Raw genomic sequence first — 21,363 nt, forward strand, 5'->3', positions numbered from 1 at the left:
CTATCTTGGGGTTATACAGATGGTAAAGAAAAGGAAGAGGAAGAACAGGATGTTCTTAGCTGTTTTCCCCTTCTACAAAGCCAAAGCGTGTTTTGCAAGTGTTTTAGTTTCAGGTGTAAATGGGTACATTAGAGCATCTGCAGGGCTCTGCCAACTTCAAATGGAAAAAAAAACATCAATTTTTTGTCCTCCTCCATCTTTGAAAGTTCTGGGATCCAGAGAAGGAATGATGGTGGATTGCAGCCCCCAAGCTTCTAATTATTATTATATATAATTTATATCTGGTAACTTTCAATTATTAATGTACTTTTGCAGATAAGATGAATTGAAGATGCATATTTCATAATTCTATAATATGTGATAAACACTAGAATAATGTGTGTGTCTGTACTGTATATATATATCCATTTCCATAATTCTATATGTGATGAACACTAGAATATTTGTATTTGTGTGTATGTGTATGTGTATGTGTGTGTACATAGTGTTCATCACATATTATAGAATTATGGAAATGGATATACCGTATTTATCGGCGTATAACACGCAGTTTTAAAACTAAAATTGCAAGCTTAAACCCTGCCTGCGTGTTATACGCCGATACTGCGTGTTATACGCCGGGTCCACTGTTCCCTCTAAGGTGCGCGGCCGCGCGGCCGCGCACATGGCAAGAAACCCCCGCGCAGAGGTTTCTAACTCCCGCGCAGAGGTTTCTTTCAAAGCAAACGTGGGGAAGTCCTTTGCAGGCAGCTAGAACTGGCTGCCTGCAAAGGACCTCCCCAAACTTGTTTCAGCGGCAGCTCTCAGCCTGGCGGCAGCGTCACACAGACTGTGGAAGGAGGGGGAGGAGGAGGGAACCAAAGAGAGCTTTTACCGAGTCTGCGCCCCACAGCCAGGACCGTCCTGGCGCCTCCAGCCGCGTTTCTTCCTGCAAAGCCCTTCGGGCAACCCGAGAGTTCCGCTTGACGCCAGAAGGGCTTTGCAGGAAGAAACGCGGCGTTTCTTCCTGCAAAGCCCTTCTGGCGCCAAAAGGAACTCTCGGGTTGCCCGAAGGGCTTTGCGGGGAAGAAACGCGGCTTGAGGCGCAAGGACGGTCCTGGCTGTGGGGCGCAGACTCGGTAAAAGCCTCTCTTTGGTTCCCTCCTCCTCCTCCTCCTCCTCCTCCTCCTCCTCCTCCTCCTCCTCCTTCTTTCTGGAGCCCCTTCCTCAAAGATTTGGTACCAAAGCAATGGCGGTGAGGAAGTTGTGTCTTTTGGATTTTGCACTGTTGTCTTTTCAATGGTTCTCAGACTGGTTGAACCTTTAGCAGCTGGGGTGATATTCTTTACTGTTAAGGTTACAATTGGATGTGTTGGACAAATCTTAAAAGATGAAACTTTTATTAAAACGTTTGACTTAACTAAAAACGTCTTCCTTTTTCTTCTTCTTCTTAAATATGATTTATTTATTTATTTTTACTTCAGAAGTTTGATGACCGTTGTACAAACTAATCCAACCTAAATGTAGAGGAGGAGAAGAAGGGGGGGGATTTAAAAAGAGCAGAGGAAAAAGAAAAGAAAGCATGAAGAAAACATAAAGAAAGGGATGGGAGGGAGGGAAGGAAGGAAGGCACTTTATGTTGAGGAGTTAATGTTATAATTCATGTTCTAATGTTATAAATTTTAATCCAACATTAAGTTCCGAGCTTCCAAGTCATTTATTTTTAATGAAAAAAATTTTTACTCAAATTTTTGTGTTAAAATGGGGGATGCGTGTTATACGCCGGTGCGTGTTATACGCCGATAAATACGGTATGTATATATATATATATATATATATATATATATATATATATATATATATATATATATATATATATGTTTTCTGAGGTTTTCGCGGGTGTTAGTATGTAGGTCTCTAGTTGTTCGGGTTTTCTCCCGCATAGAATTGGAGATGTCTTGGCGACGTTTCGACAAAGTCTCATTTGTCATCTTCAGGCTGCTTCAGACTACTTCAGGTTTGGTGTTTCCACTACTCCTGGAAACACCAAACCTGAAGTAGTCTGAAGCAGCCTGAAGATGACGAATGAGACTTCGTCGAAACGTCGCCAAGACATCTCCAATTCTACGCGGGAGAAAACCCGAACAACTAGAGACATATATGTATGTATATATATGTATGTATGTATGTATGTATGTATGTATGTATGTGTGTGTGTATGTATATATATATATATATATATATGTATGTATGTATGTATGTATGTATGTATATATATATATATATATATATATATATATATATATATATATATATATATATATATATATATATATAGACACACACACACACATATACATGATAAAGGAGGAGAACCTGTGGCCTAGTGGCTAATATAGCTTCCTAATATGTAATACAGCCCAGGTTCGAATCACAGTAAGGGTATGGCTAGCTGATGACAGCTAAATAGCTTGAAATAGATCTATACTAGTCTCTCTTTATTTATCAGCACAAATGCAAATATACATACACACACACACACACACACACACATATATATATACACACTCCTGTATTATTCCATTCAATATGAATACACACACACACACACACACACACACACACACAGGTTTTGTGCCTAAAGCGGGACTAGAATTCATCGTCTCTCAGTTTCCAGTCAGTTCCCAGTCTGATGCCTTAATCACTACACCAAACTGGCTCTTATGTTCTATTATTTATTTTTAGTCAAATGTTAATGTTGTTTTGTAATTTTTGTGGATTATGGGCAAAATCTACTGGGTAACAGTTTTGTGATTTTTATGAATTAAAAACACCAATACAATGTACAATAAAAGATAAAATATACAAAACTTGAAACAAAACCATGGAACAGTGGAATACAATTAAAGAACCTATTTAGAAATTTTGAAGGCCAGAAATAAATTAAAATATTATTAATTATAAATACCTGAAGGCTTTAAAAGTAAAAACAGTAGGTTTTTTTTTAAAAGCTATCAAAACTCAGTTCCTAAAGCATTCCCTTATATCCTTTGCTATTTTTTTTTAATTATTCACAATTCTATTCTGTGTTGGATCAAAAGTAGTACTCCTTTGTTTTCCTATTCTTTCTATTTATTTGTTTTTCAATCTAATGGAATACTGAAAAGAAATTATGTAAAGGTTTTTGCTCAGTCTTAACAAGAGTTCAGCTGAAGGCTGTTACCTCTCCAGATCCACAAAGTCTCCAGGTACTGAAAAAGGACATCATCATTAGGGTTAGAGATGTAAAGCTGGCTATCATCAGCATACTGATGGTTTCCAACCCCATGTTGACAGATTATCTCATCCATCAGCTTCAGATGGACCTTAAACAGGAGTGGAAAGAATACTGAATCCTGCATAACACCACATAATATAGACTGAGAGTGGGACCTCTCATTTCCTATCAAGATTCCTTTACAATACCACCATCCTCTTACCAGCCATCTAATCAATCCTCCCTCCCTCCCTCCTGCCTTCCTTTCTTTCCAGAGAATCTTACATTTTCTGAGAATGCATTTAATTAAGAAGCTGTTCTTGAAATGCACATTTTGTCTCACTTCTCTGGGCAAGCTATCTTCAAGGCTGTGATTAGTCAAGAATAAGAAGATCAACAAATATCAAAGAAACCCAAATAAAACATGATTTATAAGTCTAAATAAAAGTGTAAAACTCTAATAAAATATTCTTATGTAATATTCTTTAAAATGTTCTAACACTCAAATGAATAACACATTTGATTTGTGATTTAATAGGTTGCCTCTAACGATGAAGCTGTTGTAACATTGCTTTGTGAATGGGCTGTGAGTAGTAAAAGATCTGGTAAGCACCGGGCAATGGCTGTAGCTAAACTATTGGAGAAGAGGCAAACTGAAATTGAGGCAGAAGTAAGTCATCTGCTAGTCTTCATTTCTAAAGGAAAATTTGGTTCAACTTTTAGAAATCAAGCATGATGTTCCTGATCTCCAATGCAAATCTCTCTACAGAGAAACTTTAGAATAATTCTAAAGGAGCTTTAGCATGTGTCTCACATTTTTGGAGAAAACAATGAAAAAACATTTACACATGGACTTCCTATGAATGTATTATGACACATAATCAAAATTGTATAACTTAAAGAAAAATATTAAACTGCAACTTTAAAATGGCTGAAATGATTTTTCAGGCTATGGTTAGATATTCTCTTTTACCACATCATGTAAAAGAAGATATTTAAATATAGTGAATAGATTCAATAGCTCCTTTTTATTCATGTAACTCAGGAACCACCATAGTAATATTTTTAATTCATGAAGGCTTGCATTAATTATTTTATTCAATGTATATAATATTTGTATGCAACCTAGAATCTCATTAGTCTCATTAGTCGCTATTTACAGAAAGGTTATAAAAGATGTTCCAGTGTTGAAGAGTGTATTTATTTATTTATTTATTTATTTATTTATTTATTTATTTATTTGTTGAATGTATACCTTCTGCAATCAACTGATCCCTGGTGGTTTACAGCAAATGAAAGCATAAGCAGCAATAGTTTTCATATTTTAAAATGTCCACAATAGAAAATAAAATTAACAAATTTATAAGATTTATAAAATTATAATTGAAGTTGAGTGACTTTTGAGGAATAAATCAATGGTTGTACATTTGGAGCAATACCAAAGAGCTGCCTAGAGACATGGAAAATTAGAATTTATTAGACCTCAATATTATGACTTTGCAAAAAAACAACAACCATCCTACTTGGAACTGCCTATGTGCTGAGATGCTCTTAGGTCTTAATAGTTCAATAGAAAGACTCAAGTCAGTGGATAAAAATGCCAAATCCAGTCTAAACATCTGACTGACTGTGCTACAAACCATAATAATACCATCAATGCTATAAATGGCTGGGCCATTCTTGCGACATCATATATTGCTGGAATTATTAACTGGACAGTGTAGACTGAAAAACTAGAAAACTGTTGCCTATTCACTATTTATTACATCCCTGTAGTGATATTAATAGATTATACCTGCCTCCATAAATGAAAGCAGAGATTTACTTCTGGTGAAACAAACTTAAAAAGAAAAGCATGCACTGGCTGTCCAAAGGTGCTTTTTCAAAAGAAACTGGGCTTTGTTTTTCCTAGAAGATGTTTCACTTCTCATCTAAGACGGTTCTTCAGTTCTGATTGAATGATGGAGGATGGAAGGATTTATATTCTTCACAGTCATCTGGTCATTAGCACTAATTCTGAGAGTTGTTGAGGCTACTTGGAAATTCATCTGTGCCAGGGGTGGGTTTCTGCCAGCATTACTGCCGTTTCAGTGTGTGTGCAATTTTGCACTCCGTGTGCATGCACAGTTGCCCATAAATAGGTCTGTGCATGCACATAACATTAAAAAATGAAAAAAAAAACATGCTGCCCCGACTTGGGAACCAGTTTGGAGGCATGGCTGGCCTGGGTTGCTGCTGGTTTCCGCAATCTAGGCTGGCAAACCACTATCGGTTCGCCCGAACCAGTAGGAACCCATCTCTGATCTATGCTTTCAAGTTCATCTAAATAGTGCAAATGAGTATGGAACCTTCTTGGAACTGCTGAAAGGACTGTGTTGTAAACAGGAGGTATGTGGTGTTGTATCCCTACCTTTCTGTTGAGAGAGGGCTGTTTACTTTAATGTAGATAGCCTCTTTGACCCCTCTTTCAAATTTCTTTTGGTTCAAACCTCTTTTAGCTTGAAAGAGGGGTCAAAAAGGCCATCTACATTAAGAGTGAACAGCTCTCTCTTAACAGAGGGGGAGGGAATACGACACCACATACCTCCTGTTTAGATGAAGAGAAACATTTTGAAGGAACAACAGTCTAGTTGCCTTTGAAACTGGACAACCATGACCTGGATGGTCATGAGAATTTTCATAGACATTGGCTAATTATATAAAAGACAGCCAAAAACAACAATTAATGGAAGTTAAAAACGTGAACTTACTAAATGTAGAGGAAACAAAAAATTGAATTTCAAAATATTGTAATAAAAACAAAAACTGAATGCTGTCAATGAAAAGCCTTATATAGTTTAATTTGTGCCAAGGATCAAGAGGAAAGTAGTTTCAGATAAACCTAGCACAGCCTCGAACATTAAAAAAAAAAAGAAACTGAATTTGGGCTGTGGAAGACCAAGCTGTTTGAAGTAGTGCAATCAAGGGTACTTCAAGTGATTCCAAGTGCAGATTGTGCAAAGAAATGGATTCCAAGTGATTCCAAGTGCAGATTGTGCAAAGAAACGGAGAAAACAGTAGATTCATCTTATGGAAAGAGATCACATAAACTGATTATAAACAACAACATAACATTGTCACCAAAATGATTCATTGGGTTATATGCAAACTCTATCACGTACCCATAATGAAAAATGAATGGGAACGTAGAACTGAAGAAATAGCTGAAAATAAACATTAAAATATTGTGGGATTGCTACATACAGAGTATAAAGTTTTGGCTCATAGCACATCAGATATAAAAAATCTGCACATTGTTAAAAATTTATGTGGATTGCAAAAGGCCACACTGCTTGGATCCACACATATACTTGACCAATAAATAACAATATTCTAGTTTCTTGGGTATTCTAAAACTTGATGTGTATGAAGACCAACCCCAGCTAAGGAACTGGTAGCTATGACTTCACATTGTTGTTAACAGATAATAACTATCAATCAAAGTTATCTTTTATAGTGCTAGTGTGTGAGAGCGATGTAGGAATAGCCTTTCATTTCTTTAGCAAAAAAACAACAACACAGTGATGCTGGAATACAGTTTCTTAATTTATACTTGTGTTTTACTAAGCTAAGATTCAGGGAACTCTTAAATTTGATTTCTTCATAGATTATCACATTGTTCCTATTACAAATGAATTGATAAGTCATTTCTCCTTAATTTAGCTGTTCTTTTGCTGGAAAAAGAGGGGAAATGATATTTTTTATAGCTACGATACCACAAGTCTATTATTTTATTTTATATACTTTTATAGAGATGTGGGGAAGTTGAAATCATGGATGAAAAGGAGTCCATTTCTTCAGCATCATTTGCTGGATCTAGCCTGCCTGTTTTCCAGAACGTTCTCCTTAGATTTTTAGATACTCAAGCCCCCTCATTACGTAAGTATCAAATTATATCTGTTCCAAATTAGGATTAAATACATTTAACATTTTTCCAGAAACTGTATTACCTTTTGTACCTGCTTGGATTTATTGGGTATTTAATAAAATTCAACTCTTTTATCTATTGTCAGCTGATCCAAACAGTGAATATGAAAAAACTGAATTTGTAAACCTAGTGCTGCTTTTTGGTGAATTTATACGGCATGATGTTTTTTCGCATGACGCTTACATGTGCACTTTAATATCACGTGGAGACTTATCTGTCGCTGCAGCTTCTAGAGCACGTTCACCAACTGGGGAAAACATGGATGAGCACTATTCTAAGGAACATGATGTGAAACTTGAGGTAAGGAGTCCGTTGCTGCCTTATCATGGTGATGAGACGCCTTATCATGGTGATGAGACGCCTTATCATGGTGATGAGACGCATATAAATTTAATAAATAGTGTATGTATGTAAGATTGGATTATTTGATTTCTGAATTGATATGTAATGTTGGAAGAAATCTGAAACAATACGTTTACAGGACAATTTGCGATTTGCCATAATCTTTGGGTATCCATGGCTGCTAGTGGATGAAATGAAATAAAATGCTACTTGACTGTGACACCTATCATGTTGTAATTGTCTGGCTTCCTATGGTATTGATAAAACAATAACAGTAGAAGTAGTTACTTTTGAAAAAAAAACTTCAATGAACTTTTCTAATTCAAATATTTCCAAAAATATACAACTTCCTGGTGTTTTACAGTAATAAAAATAAACAGAACAAAGTTTAAAAGTCACAATGCAAGCACAATATTTAAAAATAATAATGAAGCAATAATAAATGTTACAGAATCCTTGTGCCAATGCATGCCAGGCAACTGCAACTTGAGAAATCCTGAGAAGCACAACTTTGAAAGGTCACAATAGTTAGTGCAAGTCTGTTATTCCTGTGTGGGGACACCAATATAGGAGCGAAGATATAGTTAGAATTTGCAAGCACATTTTTGGGAACTCCCCCCCCCCCAATACACACACACACACTATAGAGGCCCTTGCTTCTCTTTTTGAGGTGTTTGATAAAATCCAATAATTTCTGTGGGGCAGAGGTGGTATTCAGCAGGTTCTGACCAGTTCTGGAGAACCAGTAGTGGAAATATTGAGTAGTTTGCAGAACTGGTAAATACCACCTCTGACTGGCCCCACCCCCATCTATTCTCTGCCTCCCAAGTCCCAGCTGATTGGGAGGAAATGGGGATTTTGCAGTAACCTTCCCCTGGAGTGGGGAGGGAATGGAGATTTTACAGTATCCTTCCCCTGCCATACCGAACCAGGCTATGCCCACAAACCATTCCACGCCCACCAAGCCATGGCCACAAAACCAGTAGTAAAATTTTTTGTACCCCACCACTGCTGTGGGGTCCTTGGTGTTTTTCTTGCAGATGTTTCACTACCCAACTAGGTAACATAAACAGCACTGGGGAAACCAGAAACCCTCCAGAATCAGCCTTAAGAAAAATCTTAGAGATGGGATATGATTGGGAGAAGGATAAGAAGCGCAGTTGTGTGAGAGGAAATGTACAAACATATATTTAAGACTGCTTATTATTTGGAACTACAATAATTTCTTTCCAGCTTTTAAATACATTGTAATTTACGGTGCCTTAGAGAAATTTGTAATCGTCTAGAGCAGCCAAAACTGGTTTGCTACACTTTTTCTTCCTCTTCATTGAAGCACCTGATCCCACAGCAGAAAAACTCATTTCCTGGGAGATCATTCATTCAATTGTAAACAATTTTACAGGCTGATCTCCTGAGTAAACTCTCCTCAAGCTTCTTAATTGTATTGTGTTAAGCACATACCAAAGATAACCTATCTTGATTGTAATGCCCATTGACTATTATAAAGTATTCACTCTTCTTGCATATACCGTATTTTTCAGAGTATAAGACACACCAAAGTATAAGATACACCAAGATTTTGAAGAGGAAAATTTTAAAAAAGTTTTTGCACTCTTCACACCTCCAAAAAATGGCCCATTTTTCTCAAAAACAGGCTGGGTTTTTTTTGTCAAAAAAGGGCATGTATAGGAGGCTTATAGAGTGTTCCTGGGGGCTGGACGCAAAAATGATAAAAAATGGCCTGTGTCTCACTCATTTTTGCTCCTCCCAGCCCCCAGGAGCACTCTGGAAGCCTCCTAAAGTCTATGCATGGCCATTTTTGCAAAGGGGACGGGGTTTCAGGAGGCCAAAAATGCTGTATTCAGTGTGTAAGATGCACCCAGATTTTCAGCCTCTTTTTTAAGGGGAAAAAGGTGCGTGTTACACTCGGAAAAATACGGAAATCAGTAATCTTTATTATGCTTGAATTCATATAATTTGTTATCAGTCCAAAGAGTTTTCACTACATTCTGACTCACATTTTTGTTTTTGTCTCTTTGGTGACAATTAGGAACATAGTCTTATGGAACACATGTATATTGACTCAGGAACCACTAATATTTTTGATGATGTAGACAAGAATGACTTTAAGACAGACTTTGGTTCGGAATTTCCAGTAGGTTTAACTCCTTATTTTAAACCCACAAACTATGTATTTATTCATTCTTCCCTTTGCCACATGACATCATTAAATATGCTCTGCTTGCCTACTGTACATTTCTTTTCACATTTTCACATACCTCAATTTGTTTAGAAGAAATCTACTTTCATTCTGAAAAACAGTATCACGTTAGGTTTTCAAGCTTCTTCATTTAGTTTCACTAATGTTCAAAATGCCAATGTGGTGAAGGCATCATGCACAAGTTCAAGTATATCTTCATATTATTTTTGTTTTTTCCTTTGAAAACCCTGAAATACAAATTCTTTCATAGACCTTCTAGCCATGTTCACCCTTATTTGTTACTTTAATATGGATAGCCATATCATCTGAAGCAAATTTCAGCATGTAGAGTGCCAAGATTCCAAAGAGAATGTTTGCGTATAGTGTGATGTGTAGAAATAAGTGCTCCTGAATAATCAGTCATCAAAGATGAATGTTTCCCATATTATAAAATAAGAAAAATCAATAAATATGTTTTACATTTCTTTAATATTCAGTATTGTACAAAAGCATACTATAATTGTTTTCTTGATATAATAGAAACTATTTGTTTTAGATGTTTCTGAAATAGGTGAATCATCATCTCCGTCCATTTATATAGAATTAACTGTAAGCATTTAATTCAATGTTAGCCTGGGTATAGAGGCTCTTCATCTTACTGCATGATGAGCTATTTCCAAACTTTATATCAGTAGCAGGGAAGAGTTTAAAAAGGATTTTTTAAAGAAACTCTGTCTGTTGGGCATGCTAATTGAGACTGCTGCTTATTTGAAGTCAAAACGAAACCAAACTGAAATGTCAGATTGCCCACTTTCTAAAATCCCAGAGAGCTACTGCTAACTGACAGTAGTAAGTTGGTACTCATCAGTAGTATGAGTCAATAGAAATCCTGTGGTAATATGATTGTAAATGTGATTGTTTCACATGCAAATTGCAGTGAAGGAACTAGATGTTTAGATATAACAAGATTCATATTAGCTGAAAACTTACAAATATCTGCATGCATATTGAACCAGGTAGTTCTTGACTTAGAACCAACCCTTTAGTGAGCCATTCAAAGTTATGCTGGTCTTCGAAAGTGTGCTATATAGCCCATAAAACACTTCTGGATTTTATATATACGTATACGTATACGTAATATATACACATACACATACACATACACATATATAATTTTGTTGCATTTTTGCTTATAAACTATTTGGGCATACCAGGTGCTTTGACATAACACCACACACACACACCCACACACCCACACACCAATCCAATTACAGATGGCAAAGGAGATGGAGAGATAGGATCTCTTTGTTAATTGATCAATCACCTCCATTGTGATGCTCCTCCATTGGGGTCCCAACTAACTGGCAATGTGAGGTCTTTAGGCCCTTATGAAAGATCAGGAGGGTTGGGGCCAACCTTCCAGGGACAAAATGTTCCAGGTGCAATGGTAGAGAAAGCCCTTCTGCTGGAACCTGCTGGCCAGAACAAATGGGCCGACAGAGCCCACAGCATGTCTCCTCTACTGGCATGGATGGGACGGGCCAATTTCAGTGGGATGAGACAATTCCTCAAGTAGCCTGGAATTGCACCCAGAACCAGACTGGCAACCAAGGCAGCTTCTTCAAGCTCCAAGAACTGTTAAGAATATAATGTTTTCTTCTCCCCATGATCACATGATCACTTTTCAGTTTTATGGCAATGGATATTCACTTAACAAATAGTTGCCAGCTACCCCCTCCCAATCATGTGATTGCCATTTGCAATGTTCTCTGTTGGCTTCCTTAGAAAGTCAGTGAGAAAGCAGGCAGGGTTTCAGGCTGCTGCCCACCTGGTTTCAGGCCTGGCTGAAAGAACTGCCTGCTGACTGGAGCTCAACCCCTCTATCGGGCTGAAGAAATGGCTTATGCTCGATGATTCAAGGAGTGTTTATACAGCCTGGAGAAGGTTTTTTCTTCTTTTGTGCATCGCTCAGCCCCTCTACCAACCTGCAGAAATGGAGCTCAAATCCTGAAGATCTGACCATCATTTATACACCTGGTGTTCTTCTCATCTGCTGGAAAACTAGGAAATGTGATCATTCTGAAGACTAGAAAGAAGTATTCAGAACCACGGCATTTGCTAGATTTCTAGTCATCTTTCATGCTATTTTGAGGACCTGTCTTATGGATGCTGTGAAGCAGCTTCAGAAGGAAGGTCGCATCTCAGATTGTCTAGTCACGCCTGCAACTGCAGAAAAAGGCAAACCTAAGCGGACCTGGACATGGTGAGGAGAGTACTGGGCTTCCAGGCCATGGTAGACGGGAAAAGGCCCTGCATCTCCCAGGTGTGGTAGAATGTGAAGAGGCCTGGCTGGGCATCTCAGGCATGGTGGGACAGGTAGAAGGCCCTGTATCTGGTGATCCATTTAATAACCCATGCAATTACTTAATGACCACAACTGGGAGAATTGGAATTGAATGATGCCAACATGTGGGCATCTTGCTTAACAATTGCTTTACTTAATGATTCAACTCTGAATTGTGATTGTACATTGAGGACTACCGTTATGTTTTATCTATATTTACCTAAAAGAGAACAGTGGGCACATGTAGCCCTCGACTTACAACCAAAATCCATTGCTAAGCAAGGCAGCTAAGTGAATTTTGCTCTATTTTACATACTTGCCAGAATTGTTAAGCGAATCAGTGCAGTTATCAAGTTAGTAATATAGCTGTTAGGCAAATCTGGCTTCCTCATTGACTTTGCTTATCAGAAGATCACAAAAGGTGATTCTGGGACCTTGCAACCATCATAAATACATGACAGTTGCCAAACTTCTGAATTTTGATCATGTTACCACAGAGATACTGCAACAATCATAAATGTGAAAAATGGTCATAAGTCACTTTTTTAATGCTGTTGTAAGTTTGAATGGTCACTTAACAAATATTTGTAAGTCGAGAACTAACTCTACATAGGCAGGTTTCTTTGGCATTAGAAACAGTTACCCTATCTTTATGTTTTTTTTACTAAGAAGTTTGCATTTGTTCCATTTTCTTATTACTGCAACGTAAAAGCTGGGAGCTGGAATAGGAAGTTGTTCATTATAAGTGACTGTTGCTACTTTCATGGAATGCAGGGGGTTTTCTGGAATAGCAACTGTTTTATTGTTAGTATTGAATGCAATCCCAGCTGCTCATTAACTTCACTATTCATTATTGCCTATTTTAATATCATTCCATTATATTCAAAATAAATCATAGATACCTTTGATTTATTTCTTGTTTCTTTTTTTAAAAATAACCATACTATAAATCTGGAGGACATTTATGTTTATAATATTAAATATTTTAAATGGCCTAGATCTTTTCTCCAATGCCTGGGGAGTCTTGTGAAAATCTGAATTCAATACCAGTACAAAACAGAAGAGCTTCAGTAAATAACGAAAAGTCTACAAAGAAGGAAAAAGGAAGGGAGCTGATTCTTCCATCAAATTACCACCTCCTTCGACATTTGCAGTATGCTACACATTTTCCTATACCTTTGGTAAGTAACCTTTCCCATCTTTAAGAGGTGATGCAAAATTATGAGCAATGAGATCCACTTCATATACATATATTATTTAGGAAATGTGTCTGGGTAAGTTTATTCAGTTCCTAATTTATTGTCATCTGCAGTCTACATCACAATTTAGCTGCATGGCGACTTGCTCTTTAACTGGCTTCTCCATTATTTAAACTTCCCTGAAAAGAGTAATAGTTTAATCATAACTAAACATATTCTGTTATATGTAATGGGACCTAATCAATTAGAAATGTAACTTGGAATGGATAGAATCAACATTATGATATAATGTAAGATTCAACTCTCATGCATGAATTTTTTGCTACATAGACTTCAGAGAGTCAGTTTGGTGTAGTAGTTAAAGGCATTGAGCCACAAATTGAGAAACTCTGAATTTTAATCCCATCACGTGCATAAAGAAAGGTGAGCGACTTTTGACCAGTTATTCTCTCTCAGCCCCAGAAAGAAAGCAGTGACAAACCACTTCTGAATATCTTGCCAAGCAAACTGCAGGAACTTGTCCAGAGAGATAAAACATTTTGTTTTAGTGAAAGCACAATTTTATAAATAATTAAAAATGGGGTCCTTTTGAAAAGTGCATGATCTCACAGGTATGAGATATTAGGCTTAGAACCAGAGTTAGCAATCTATTCCCCCTCAATTTTTGAAAACTGGGTGTCCTCCTGATTGTAAGCCTGAAAATTGTCAGCAATTTAAATGTATCAAGTTACTGCCATGCTTAGAATACCTGATGAAATCCTTTGAAAACTGTATTTTCCTACTGAGTTCTATTCAAAGGGGCTTAACATTGCCATAGATTTGAAGGACATCAGTTTGGGAATAATGAGCTGACACACATCTGTTCTACTTTATCAATGGCAGATGTGCAATAAGGGGAAGACTAAAATAGAAAATTATGTACTAAATGATACATATTTGGCTCAGATGCATGCATGAGAAAGTTCTCAGTTTGTGTACTTTTTCTTTTATCTGTGATCATTTTCATTAGAATTTCTCTTTCAATAACTTACAGTTCATGCGTGTATTAAAACCAACGAAGAAATAATGTACTTACTGTTAAGCAGATCATAAAAACATGCATCTCTTTTAAGATCTTTATGTGACTCACCACACTCAAAAGTTCTTAATCTGAACTCTGGAAACATCTAACAATTATTCACTGATGAAATGAAATAATCTTTGGGCAAATTTTGGAGACATTTTTCAGTAACAAGTGAGACCTAAATCTTACACATGTCTATTAAATGAGCTTTTTAGCCAGTGTTCATGTTTCATGTCTTTCATTTATTTTCTAATATTTTAATTATAACTTTGTATGATGATGTTGATCCTATATTTTTACTATTTAATTATTTAATTATGATCTGCTCTGGGAGGTTCATTGCAATCAAGAGCAGGGATCCCTGACCTCTGCTCTCTAGCTTGGTGTTGGACTGTAGCCTATTGGGAACCCAGCCATGGAACTGGTGGGGGAGTGTTTGTGGGTGAACTTGCATTGTGAAATGAGCTCTTGTCCACGCAAAACCATTCCTGCTTTCTCCCCCATAACCACTGATATCTCCGCTGGTCCACCGAGCCAGAAAAATTGGAGACCACTGATCTAGAGGATGAAATATATTTGGTATACTCCCTGAAAGGTCTATGTTCTCCTTCTGTTCAGCCTTGCCACTTTTCGCCCCCAATAATCCCCAGCCGTATTCAAACCATAGAAGTCTACAGGATGCTAATGAAGTTGAAGAACAAATGCATTTTTAATGTCCCGTTCATGCGGAAAGGATTGCAGTCTCAGCTGTAACCGGAAAGTCTGGTGTTTTCTCTCCATGCATTTCTTGATCATCTAGAGAAACGTGTCTACCTTTAAAGGATGCAAAACTTTTAGTTACTGTTAGTCTAAATGTTTTTGAAAAATAAAAATACAAAATGGGATCAAAGCACAGATTTGATACACCAAAAAGCAAAGTGGATTCTTTTGCTTTGTAGAGAGATTCTCTGAGAAAACAGTCTGTGATTAGAGCTTTGCTTTGGCTTAGCGTATATGGGATTCGAACAATATGGTAAGGAAGAAAACATATAATGTAGCTTGCGGTAACTAAAAGGATGTTTACCAGAGCCTTTTTTACATTGGGATAGCCTTCTGTGCCTTTGTTTTGAAAAAGTAATCTGATCACGAGAAAGTTAGAGATGAGCACCATAGCTGAAAAATACAGAAATATTGCAGTACATATGAAATTGGTGAACACGTGCCAGTCTCTTCCCAATTTTGTTTTGAAATCAATGCATCCCACATTTGGTGATTCTTTGACCTCTGTGATTGGAATAATCATATTTGGTACCATTATGAAGAGAACCATTATCCATACCACTGCTGAAATCATCTTGGCAAAACCAGGTTCCTGAATCCTATAGATCATGTATCCCTTTGTTAATTGGAGACATCGGTCCATGCTTAAAAATCCCAAGAATATGATTGATAAGTACATATTAATGTAGATCAGGCATGCTGTGACTTGACAGTGGAATATTTTCAGTTTCCACGGGGCAACTCCTAAATCTACAATTATTTTCACTGGCAGGGCAAGGGTCAGCAAAAAATCTGCGGTCAGTAGGTTAATTAAGTAAACATTTATGCATTTGCGATGCTTCTTGTTCTTCAGGAAGGTCCAGAGGGCAAAACAGCTGCCGATGAACCCAATAAGAAAAATCAAATAATAAATATAAGTGAATGGCTGCATCTGAGAATAAATATTGCAGTCTGAAGAATTGGTTGAAGCCATCTAGAATCTTTCAAAGTAGAGCCAAATTGTAGGAATCGCCTCAAATCTGTGAATGAAAGACAGAATAAGAAAGAAAGAAAGAAAGAAAGGAAGGAAGAAAGAAAAAAATAATTATTTGGGTAGAGTAACAAAACACACAAACTAACACTTGGGTATTTGCATAAGAGCCCCACAACTTATCAAATCTAATGTAGAAAAGAATTTTAAAAAGCTTTTAAATAAGAGCAGGATAGGAAAAGGGCAGGCATTGTGACTGAGAAAGGTCTCTTGTTTGCCTATAACCTTAAAAATAGCTTAATTAAGATATAAATAGTAGTGTTGGATAGAATGTAGGCATGTTGGATAGCATGTAGGCATGTTTAAGGTGTTAGTCTGCAACAAAAGTGGTAGTTTTGTACCAGTATAAGTAGTAACAATTGTAGTAAATTGAGTATGAATGCTGAATAGGCAATTATAAAAGCAATCATTTCCTCTTCAACATAAATGTGCTAAGATTGCTACTTCTAGGAAGCAGAAGCAAAGTAACTTCACCCAAATGAAAAACAATGAACACTGAGTTTCCAATAAATATATGAAATATTACCATTTGCCTTCTCAGTCTTAAAAAAGGTGTAGTGTCATTAATATATTAAGAGAAATCAGAAAAAAAACTACCTAGTTTGGTTAATACAACATCTGCAAGAAACACATCCAACTCACAGAGCACCAAGGACCCCGCATTTCAACCCTATAAATATCCTCCTTTATTGGTACCATGTTATGATTGTCCACTACCTTCACAATCAGAATAAGAGGACTCTCCTTTTTTTCATTTCTTCAGCTCTGTGGCTATTTGTTTGTACATTATTTATTTGCTAATTGTTTAATCCAGAAATATTCTGCCCAGAAAATAGAAAATAATTAAAAAGCAAACCAAAGCAAAGAAAAAAGTAAAAATACCCAACTCTATCGTGCTCTCCTGATCAAACTGTACTTCACTGAGCAGAGAGAGAGACAACTATGGAAAAAGTTTAGACCTGCCTCAGCCTGCCATAAATAAAGAGAAGCTCGGTCTGCTGTTTTGTTTCAAAGGTGGTTTTGCATCCTGTTCTGTGCCTGTTATTTTACTGTTAAGAGTAGAACAAACTTGTAATAACAATAATACATGATATCCAATTTGGTAGGCATTTCAATGACTTGAAGAGGCTTTAGTAGTATAAACCTTGCCATGAACCTTTTACATTCCTTTTGTAGTTAGCAATTTTACAGTCAGAGAGAGTCATATTTTAGTCTGGCTTTTTTCTCCCACTGCTGTAAATACAACCCTTTTGGTGACTTAATTTGTTTTAACTGGTGAATAATTACAAATATGTTACAGTTAATAATTCCAGATTACTGGAATGGAACATATGTTTTCATTCTTACTGAATACTGAACTCCAGAATTCCTTAGCCATAGAAGGCATGAGAAATTTTTGGTTGTTTAATGTTCTTTAGAAAAGTATCAGATGTGGAAGCTTCTAGATTTGATCGACACTGTTTCCCTTATCCAAAATGTTATTAGAAAAGTTAGGCTAGGTGATATCCCCTTTATCTTTCCCTTGTCCAGAATTAAGAGCAAACTCCCTGTTGTGGGGTATGATCTAAGTTGCCATCACAGTACAACAGATATGTACATTAAATTTAATCTCCCACTGGTGATATTCTGTATATTTTTCTCTCTATTTGTTTGTGAATTGACAACAGTGAAATTTTCTGAAAAAGTGAAATTTAGGCAATAATATTATTATCTGAATGAGGTTTTCACAGCAAGGGTCATTTGACTTCTGACTTTGGATCCCTTTATTGTGAGTTCTGTTCCACTTATAATTTATAAATTATTGACATCTTGACATAATAGGCCAAAGCTGTATTTTCACTACAAAGACTACATCTTATCTCCATTATATTGAAAATGGCAATGTCCACTGACTTTTCTTGGCATTATAAATCTCATTTCAACCCTGATCTACAAAGCTCTTTTATACATCTGGCATTCATACTGTATTTACAGCCAATACTGCCAGTATGATTTAAGACGCTTGCAGGCTGTCTCTAAAGAAGTGTGTATTTGACTTAGTCATCGTTGGTATGTTCAGTTACAGAATTTACAGTAGTTTGTGGTTTCCTTTTAATTAATCCAATTTTCTACTTTTAATAATCATTTATAAATTATATTTAATAATTTGTTTATATTTGCTACTAGTTTTTTATTTTTAGTCTATGCTTTGTGTTTTGTATGATGGTAAATTAGCCTAAGCTGCCTAAAAATAAACTATTGCAATTACTTAAAAAAACTATTATCAACCAAATCAATTCTTAACTTGGATTTTGGATTATTTGCTCACACAAAGAATAAAATGTTGGAATTCATTTATCCCCTTGCAAAGAGAGTTGTACAAAAACCAGAGGTAATTGGATATGTGTGCTAGTTTTGTGGCATGGATGGATGTTGCCATGATTAGCATTAAAACTCTTTGACTAAAATTAACATATGAATCTGACTACGGGTCAGATTCTTACAAATATTCATTTAGTGACCATCCAAAGTTACAGTGTCACTGAAAAAAGTGACTTATGAGCATTTTTTGCACTTAACAACTATTGTGTAATCCCCATAGTGACATGAACAAAATTTGGACACTTGGCAACTGGTTCATATTTATGATGGCTGCAGTGCCCTGGGATCATGTGATTACCTTTTACAACTTTTTGATGAGCAAAGTCAACAGAGAAGCTAGATTCACTTAACAAACAACTGTGCTACTCATTTAACAACTGCAGTGATTCACTTAACAACTATAGTGAGAAAGATCATACAATGGGGTAAAACTCTTAATTATCTTACTTAGCAACATAAATTTGGGCTCGATTGTGATTATCTGTGCACAGTTACACACACATACACACACACACGCACACACACACACACAGAGAGAGAGAGAGAGAGAGAGAACTGGCTAATACCTACTTGTGGGAATCTCTTGTTGAATTTTCAGCAATTTTGAGTGCAATTGAGAGCAGAGCTGAGCTGGAATGATCAGCTGTTTTAGGTAGCTCATTGCATGTGGTGGCAAAGGAGCTGTTAGTCATTTATTAATAGTGTCTGTCTGTCTACACACACACACACTCACACACAATTTATGCCATGAGTAAATATGCTGTTTTCTATATTTGGCATATTTTACTTACACCTCTATTTATGGCTTTAAAAAGTTACTCATTCTGCTAAATCTAAAGGGCTAAATAATGTAAAAACAATTCTCTGAGGCAGTAATGGATTCCTGGACCTGTATTACATTAGATATTTGAAAGCACCAAAGTAGTTGGTTTGTCTTGCTTTTTAAATTCTCAGATGCTTAATTTATCTCAGGTTAAATCTCAGTAACTGATGAAGTTCAACTTTATCCTGGAGATTTATAAAAAAAAATACAATACTACATATGAAATTAAATAGTTTGAGAATGATAATGAATTATATTTTAAGAGGTACATACCTGCTGTCTTATCAGAAAAACAGAAGTAGCTCTGTTTAATGTTGCCCAGCGTGTTCTTTCTTTGGTTTGTGGCTTGTAAAGTAGAATTTCCTGTGCCTTTCAAGTGTTCCAGTTGATGCATGTGAAATCAGAATTTAGTTGAAAATCTTTATGTCTGCAAGATAGCTAATTTAAAGCTGCTTAAAGAAAGATATAGAAAAATATCTTATGCAAGATAGCAAAATAAATTTGTCACAGGAGCATAAAATCAATTCTCTGTTTTTGTAACAAGCGTTTTGTGTATGTGTGTGAGAAAGTGAGAGTAAGTAAAATTAGGAATAGGCAATAATGATTTTTTATGAAGAAAGGAAGCTAGTTTTCTTGTAGAATTTCTATTGTTGTATCTCTATTGTGTAAAGATTTAGCTGTACTTCAACTGATTTAACTCAAAGGGAAGACTTTGCTGAAAAAATGGGGGTAATAGGAGCATTGAGTGGAAGGTATTATGCAATAGTGGACTTTTTGTTTTTTTAAGAGAAGTTAATGCTGAGGTAGGTTTTAATGAACTCAGAACAATTATAATAGCATTTCATGGTGGGAGCAGTTAATGGAGAAAATGCAATGGAAGGTGGGTGATTTTTTAAAAAAAAGCAGATAGCAGAAACTGATTTGTAAACAGTTTCAATTGGGGTTGGGAGAAAGAGGGTGGTAGAAAGGATCCATGTGCACAAAAAAGTAAGAAAGCTGACTGTCAGGGTTCCAAGTAACACATCCTATTCAATAAGAGCTCCGAGGCAGGCAAACAACCTCAGGATTGAGGTTGCACCCATAACAGGCATATTTAGGAGATGAATGAATTATAAACTACAAGGGTAAATAGAGGCCAAAATATAGCAATGGCATCAAAAATGCTAAAAGATTAAGATGAGGTGAAGTTGATGAAAGACACTAAGAACAACACAAAGTTATTTTTCAGATATGTGCAAATAAAAAAAAAGGAAGAGAGAGAGTGAGAGGGGGGAAGAGAGAGATGCAGTTCCCCAGTGAAAGTGATAAAATGTATTGGTGCCCTCCTTTGCCCTAAGATTTTATTGCAGAGAAAGGTAAGAGAGGAGAGGCAGGGCTAATCATCTCTTAGTTTGGTTCAGTCATATTCAGATGAAGTGCCAGATAATTCCAAGTTTTTTTTAAAGAGAGAAAGAAAGATCTGACGAAATTTGGTCTGCTTTGCATTGAAATCTAAAACAGATATTAAAGAGATCTATTGCAAAGAAGCAAGCCAGTTTGGGGAAGTGGTTAAAGCACCAGGCTAGAAACTAGATGTTGTAGTCAGTGCTACTCCTGCCTTACATGTGAAACAGTTGGGTGACCTTCGGCCAGTCATGTCCTCTCAACCGAAGAAGGAGGCAAGGGCAAGTCACTTCTGAAATACAGTCAAGAAAACTGGAGGGACTTGTCCAGCTGAATGATAGGTGTCAACACTGACTCAAAGTCTCTCCCCACCCCATCCCAATCCTATTCTGCTACCTTATGGTGGTGGTGGTGGTGTGTTCCAGGAAAGTAGGAACTGAAGACTGTCAGAAGGGTATACTAATGTTGGAAATGTATGCAGAGGTGGGATTCAGCTGGTTCGGACCCATTCGGGTGAACCAGTAGTTCCGATGAGCAGCTGGCCCTGCCCACCCATTCCTGTCCTTTCCTGTCCTATATTTCCCTGTTTTTTAGCTCAGCTGATTTGCACAGCACAACGATTTTCCATGCATCAGCTGTTTTACGCTGACATAGAAG

The 21,363-nt window shown here is 36.6% G+C and overlaps 2 protein-coding genes across 6 annotated transcripts in view; one reads left to right on the forward strand and one right to left on the reverse strand.

The window, feature by feature from the left end:
• Window positions 1-21,363, forward strand: part of MED12L (mediator complex subunit 12L) — a 191,333-nt gene that overhangs the window by 38,869 nt on the left and 131,101 nt on the right. For 3 of the 4 annotated variants that reach the window (XM_032225905.1, XM_032225902.1, XM_032225904.1), the window contains exons 11-15: window positions 3,774-3,905; window positions 7,027-7,153; window positions 7,288-7,502; window positions 9,595-9,699; window positions 13,087-13,269. In XM_032225905.1, the coding sequence (XP_032081796.1) occupies window positions 3,774-3,905; window positions 7,027-7,153; window positions 7,288-7,502; window positions 9,595-9,699; window positions 13,087-13,269 (762 nt within the window). The remainder of the gene's footprint in view (window positions 1-3,773; window positions 3,906-7,026; window positions 7,154-7,287; window positions 7,503-9,594; window positions 9,700-13,086; window positions 13,270-21,363) is intronic. The other variant, XM_032225903.1, reaches the window with a different exon arrangement.
• On the reverse strand, window positions 15,036-20,753 carry GPR171 (G protein-coupled receptor 171). 2 transcript variants are annotated; one of them, XM_032225909.1, is made up of 2 exons: window positions 19,597-20,753; window positions 15,036-16,128 (listed from the first exon to the last, which is right to left on the reverse strand). In XM_032225909.1, exon 2 carries the CDS (start codon window positions 16,080-16,082, stop codon window positions 15,072-15,074), a length of 1,011 nt encoding a protein of 336 aa, XP_032081800.1. In that variant the 5' UTR covers window positions 16,083-16,128; window positions 19,597-20,753; the 3' UTR covers window positions 15,036-15,071. The 2 variants fall into 2 exon arrangements, with proteins under 2 accessions (XP_032081800.1, XP_032081801.1); XM_032225910.1 differs by lacking the exon at window positions 19,597-20,753 and adding an exon at window positions 19,071-19,127.

Source organism: Thamnophis elegans, chromosome 10 (assembly GCF_009769535.1).
Source record: "Thamnophis elegans isolate rThaEle1 chromosome 10, rThaEle1.pri, whole genome shotgun sequence".
In the NCBI taxonomy this organism is placed as follows: Eukaryota; Metazoa; Chordata; class Lepidosauria; order Squamata; family Colubridae; genus Thamnophis; species Thamnophis elegans.

Excerpts from the sequence above, each read along its gene's own strand:
- GPR171 (XM_032225909.1), bottom strand. The coding sequence starts at position 16,082 with ATGGCTTCAACCAATTCTTCAGACTGCAATATTTATTCTCAGATGCAG.